Source organism: Convolutriloba macropyga, chromosome 6 (assembly GCF_964194025.1).
Source record: "Convolutriloba macropyga chromosome 6, txConMacr16.3, whole genome shotgun sequence".
Taxonomy (NCBI): domain Eukaryota; kingdom Metazoa; phylum Xenacoelomorpha; order Acoela; family Convolutidae; genus Convolutriloba; species Convolutriloba macropyga.
Window position 1 is genome coordinate 14,396,469 of NC_134473.1, and position 6,000 is coordinate 14,402,468.

The following is a 6,000-nucleotide window of genomic DNA, read 5'->3' on the forward strand; positions in this document are numbered from 1 at the left end:
TTCCTGGTCTTAAAGAGAATCTAGCTTGTGAGAGAGAATCCGCCCGACTTCTCTCATTGCCTGTTCGTCATGCTGGAGCTTGGTTGTCTGCTCCCATTCCAGCTCTTGGGCTTCATATGGCACCAAATGAGTTTAGAATTGGTGCAAAGTACAGGTTTGGTGTCCCTGTCTACGACGCCGAAAGGAAGTGCCCGTTCTGTAAAGCAGGAGTTCTTGACATCTATGGGGATCATGCCATTGCGTGTCACGGTTGAGGAGACGCAATGGCAAGACATGGCCGGATTCGAGATAAAATAGTGTCTGCTTGCTCATCTGCGAATCTCTCACCAGTAGTGGAAAAAGAGAACCTAATTCCAGAAAGCCAGACACGCTCCGGAGACATCTTTGTCCCGACTTGGAAAGCGGGGAAACCTGCTGCATTTGATGTAACTGTTACTTCGTCGCTGCAATCCAACTCTCTCACTAATGCGGCTACAAAGGCAGGATACGCACTTGATGCAGCAGATGAAAGAAAATATTGTATCCACGACAATAACTGCGCAAAAATGGGAATCACATTTGTTCCCCTTGCAATTGAAGTCCTTGGCGGGATATCGGCAACCTTCAAGAAAACACTCACGCGGTTGGCTGTGTTAAGTGACAATGGTTCCTTCCAAGCTTAGGGGTTGTCTGTAGCTTTCTGTAAACTAATGCAATCCTTGTCAATCAGTCACCGCTATTCGGGGATCAGCGGAAATGTTGCTGCTGGCACGGGCTCCCTAGTAGACTATTTTGCTTTTTAGGTGCTCGACCGCTCGGAGGGGAGATGGTTGATACAGTACTGTTGCAATCATTGTCGACAGATATGATCAAGGGATCTGCCTCAATGATTTTGACACGCTCTTTATGGCCAGATTTAACCAATTCAGAATAAGAAGAGTCTAGATTGGTCCTTTAATAATGAGTCGCCAAAACGATTGCAACAAACGGGAGCCTTGTCAATGTGCAGTTCTAGTATTTTTATCTTACCTGACCAAGGTGGGGAGAATAAAAACATACATTTTACATGTGAAAAATAAAAAATGCCGATGAAATGAAATTCATAAACTGTTGATCTGTTTTATTGACAACCACCGTTTTGATAACCAAGTTAATTGACAAAAATGTGTCAATAAAAGAAATTTAAAACTTCCCTGATTTCATTGAATTCCAATTATCAATCAAAATAAATGTGCAAAGTTCTTGTATGCAAAGATCTGACTGTTGAGTAAAAAGTGAAGTTTGTTGTTGCGCTTTCAAACCATTATCAAACCATTATTCACTGCTTTTTCTTCCCTCTTAGACTTTACTCTTTTCATATTTCAAGTCAGGGTATCAACGTGGGGAAAAATCAATTTCTCGGTCCCCGATTGAGTAATTACTTTAAACAGTATTTTTCACAAACCTCCTGTTCCGGCGTTTCTCGCGAAACAAATCAGCAAAAAAGTAACACGCAGAAAATTTAATTAATTCAAAAATTATTACTAAATCATTAATCGATTGTGCAAGATCAGATGAATTTATCACACGAAATAAACGAAAACTGTTATTTTTAAAGGCCCTTTTGTGTTCATCGGCCCAGTCCTTTTGTGCGCTTAACAGTCTTGAAGAGAATATATATTTGCAGCACACGGAAACAAAAAAAAATTTTCGAAAACATTTTAAATTTCGTAATTTCAACCTTGTAGTATAGTCACAGTCATCATCAGTCATTTGTTGCAAATTTTGTTGAGGAACTCAATACGAAGGCGAGGCTGTCTTTCTCTGGTAATTCTTTCCGGATCGTTTGTTGTGGCCAGAGGAGGTGCCAGTGGAAGTGTGGGTTGGAGCGGGTGTCGAGTTGGGGGAGGGGGAGGAGGATAGGTCGTTCAGGGTGAAGTTAGACAGCATGCTGTCTCGTCCTCCCTGTCACTTGCCCCGTCACTTGTGTCATACACGCCAACGCTACCTCCTTCTAAAAGGAAACCCAGTGCCAATTGCATAATAATGACAAAAGCTTAGAGCAAGAGAACATTTTTTGCAAAGATATTCAAGATAACTCGGTTTTAAAAAGATATGCCAAAACTTGTGATACAAAGTGTACAAATTGAACAAGTTTCTGAATATTCAAATAAACGCTAAAACAAACGCTGAAAACAGCTAAAATCAAGGCTGTTGAATTTATGTAAGATCTGCGCTAAAAAATGCTATTTGTCAGACGTAAGTGTTGTTTACAACGGTGTCAGGACAATTTACGCAATTCCGTTTTAACCGACTTGATTTTACCCAATGTCATTATACCAACCTGCCATTTTACCCAATGCCAACTTTAACTTACCCTATTGTTAAAATTACCAGAACGGCTATTTAGCCGACTATATAGAGACTTCTTTTTGAAGTCTTTTAAAACTTACAGCTCAAAATTTTCAAGTTGAGAATATCAAAACATAACTAATGGATAAAATTGGACGACATAGTAAGTGCATAAGCTGTCAATACGAACTTGTCAAGAACTTGATAGACAGAAATTTCTCGGAACACCTTGATAAGATCTTGACAAGATCTTATCAAGATATGTCAAGAAATTTTCTTGGCGTAACTTGATAAGATCTTGATGATTCTTGGTACATAGAAAATTTTGTTTGTACGCAATCTGGAGAGAGATGTTGGAGCCGGGAAACCAGACAAGAATTGGCCATGACCAGGCAATCCAGACAAATACTTAACCACGACTCAAAGTAGTGAGATCTAGCACCATGCATTGGTGCTCATGTCTCGACTTTGAAACGATATGCAACTATGGCTCAACGATACGACGATTCGACATAACACAAAATTAAACCAAAAGACGCGGTTATGACCAGACAGAAAAAAACATCGTTATAGGCGCAAATTTCGCATAGTCCCACAGAGTCAAAACATAAACAAGATCTGTGCAGTTAAAAAATCCTTTTGCGACCATCAAAAATGTGTTATGTGACTCAGAAACGTCTAAATACTATTTGTGAAAATTTTTAATAGTCAGCGGAAAATTGTTGGATTAATTGAATGACCAACAGACTTTGTCCAACAACTCCACCATCAAACTTTAAGTTCCATGTCCCGAACTTTAAATTAAAGCAATCTGATTTACAATAGGCCGAAACAAAAGCTATAAGCTAAAGAAAAAATACTGAACTCAAATGTCAAATGTTTTAGCCGGGACCTTTTTGGATCATCAAACGACGTAGCAGAGCAATAGCAAGAATTTTGCTCAACAAAACGTTTTCGAACCAAAAGTTTGTTTTTTTTTGGGTAGTTTGAATCATTCAGGCAAAAAACTAACCAGAAAAATAGTTCAGATTTTGTTGAACAGTAATACCTAGTCATTTGCACGGAAATAGGAATGTGCTTAGGGCTCTCACAGATCATAAGGTTTGAAAAAAAAAACAAAATTTATGCTGAACACTGAGAGCAGTCTGAGTAGAGAGAAAGCCTTGCAAAGAACTTGCAAGTTCGTACATCTCTTGATCTTTTCTTGGTAAGTACCATGGCAAGATTTTGGCAAGATTTACCAAGATTTAGTATGTTTCTCATCAAGTTGTACCAACTTTTAGTTCACCGGAAAGATAAATTCTGCGGATAGTAAATATAAACTCAGTTTTTGCGCAGCAGGTTTATATATAGGGCCGTGCAAGTGACGGTAAAATCATACAAGGCAAGCATCTATTTCAGCTTGTTTCAAGACTGAAAAAATTCGTTACTAATTCAAGGCTGAAGACTTTGTAATTGCACCAAAAACAAAGAGAAGCATTTTTTTATTTTTTTACGACGTTTTGTTTTAATTGGATAAAACTGAAATCGATTTTTTATCACTGTATTCCGCCAAATATTTTCATTTACACTAAAATGTGTATTTTGTCTTTCGTTAGTTACTAATTACGTTTCATTTGAGATATCACATTTTGTCAGAAGCTGAGTTATCGCTAAATGTTGACCAGTGAATAGTTTTTTAAATCCGTTAATTATTTAACAAGTGACCGTTTTGCAGTTATGAACCAATTAGATTTTTCGCTCAATTCCTTCAAAATAATTTTTGCATTCGAAAGTGATTGAGGCTGAAAAAGAGGGACGCAATATGGATAGTAGTTTTACGAAATGTAGTCTCTAATGTCCTGGAGCAGCTAAAAATCCTGAGACAAGTCGTTTAATTACTGTACTAGATAAAAAATATGCCCGATTTTGAGCAAAGATCATTTTGATGCGTAATCTCCGCAAAGATTTGAGAACATTGCCTATAAAAGACTCTAGCAACTTAATTCACGTCTCTGACCTTTTTTGGAGAGTTTCAGTAACAAAAGAAGTGACTATCATTAGTCAACAATGTTATGTTTCTGTTTGGAATAAACCGGTCAATTTCTTAGAATGTCAATCAAAAACTGTCATTTCTTAAATTTACAAAACGGTCAAAAGCTATTATAACAGTAGCAAAAAAACATAACTTTACCGTATTTAATCAAATTTTTAACGAAGAAGTACCTGCAGAATCTTGTCGAGAGGAGTCCAGCAGCCATCGAGATGTCTTCGCTTTTCCCCCAATCTCGCTCATCTGGGAAGGAGGTCGACTGCCTCCCCCGCTGTTATCCAAGTCCTCAGAATGAGTACCACCCCCTCTCTTCCCTTGATCCCCAATTCCCTGATCACTTCCTTCCAAACTTTGGACACTTCTACTTCGCTTCTGTTCCTCAATCAGCTGTTGTTTGTCAGATGAGCGGTGCTTCTTAGCTAGAATTTATAAACATAACCGACTAAACGTCGGAAGAATTGCTCTGGAACGACTAGTGGGAGCTCTAATCAATTGCAACCTGCTTCAGTCGGGGGGGGGGGCTAAATGGGACTAAGAAGTTCAATAGTGGGCTTCAAAAAACAACATTAGAGGTTAACATATACCACTATTAAGATTTAAAGTGAAAAATGGCACCAGTTTCGGCGCACTTTTCATTTGACTTTTTGTATTAAATTGCCGCCAATTGAATTCAGCTGCTTGAAATTGTGATTGAGAGAGAATTTTAGATCACGCGAAACGCAAAAAGTCAAGGGTGTAAAATTCACTCAAAAAGTCAAAATTGTCAAGCAAAAATTTTGCATAAAAAAGACACGTTTACAATAATTGCTATGAACTTCGTTCAAGAGCAATTAAACGTTATATATTCACCAAAATTCCAATGTCTTCATAGATCGATAAAACCAGGTTTAGGTAATTTTATTTGTTTTGAAACTAATGGTTACAACCAACAGCTGGTATGTCAGCTCAACAGAATTAAAAATTGCTACGGTTGTGGTCTGTGTAAGTGAGTAGGTGTGGCATGCTCATTTAGAACCTAAAGCGACCAACGTTGCACAAACTGGTCAGAAACGACAGGCGGGGAATTTTAATTCTGAGGCTGTATCACAAATAAATTTTTCATTATGTCTTACATCTCGAACTGCTGTGCGGTTCTCGATTAATACCAGACTTTCTCAATGAGTTGATCACAGTCACGTAAACTATACAAGATCATTTCTTTAGATGGCTTTTTAAAGAAAAATGGGTTACTAGTGTTAGATGTTTGCTATTCTGACAGATCTCAGCAATAATAGAATTGAAAACTTTGTTTTCGTATCTCGGTTCCCCGGTTCATTGCAAAATTTTTCATTTCCCATTTTTTTATTTCATTATGCATTTTAAATAGAAATACACAAAAGAGGTTAGAATAAAGACGTAAGCGACATCTCATGAAGGTCGCAAATCACCTACCGTGTACAATCTAAGATGGTCTGATCACAGGCTTCTCGGCTCTGGTAGCTCAGCCAGGGTAAAAAAAATCAATATACATAATCTTTTTACAATGTACACTAACAACTAACCACTCTTCTTGCGTCTTTGTTGCATGTACTTCTGGATTGGACTTCGCAACTCAATCCAGGCCTCAAGGTTCTCAGCTGGAAGAAGGAGCAAATAACAGCAGAGAATGAAAGACTGGA

The 6,000-nt window shown here is 38.0% G+C and overlaps 1 protein-coding gene across 1 annotated transcript in view; it reads right to left on the reverse strand.

The window, feature by feature from the left end:
• The window catches only part of LOC142341239 (uncharacterized), a 59,078-nt gene that overhangs the window by 6,956 nt on the left and 46,122 nt on the right, over positions 1-6,000 (reverse strand). Inside the window, exons 11-12 of the mRNA XM_075392159.1 lie at positions 5,884-6,000; positions 4,516-4,761 (exon numbers count right to left, since the gene is read on the reverse strand). The exon at positions 5,884-6,000 is cut by the window's right edge and continues 179 nt beyond it. Of these exons, the coding sequence (XP_075248274.1) occupies positions 4,516-4,761; positions 5,884-6,000 (363 nt within the window). The remainder of the gene's footprint in view (positions 1-4,515; positions 4,762-5,883) is intronic.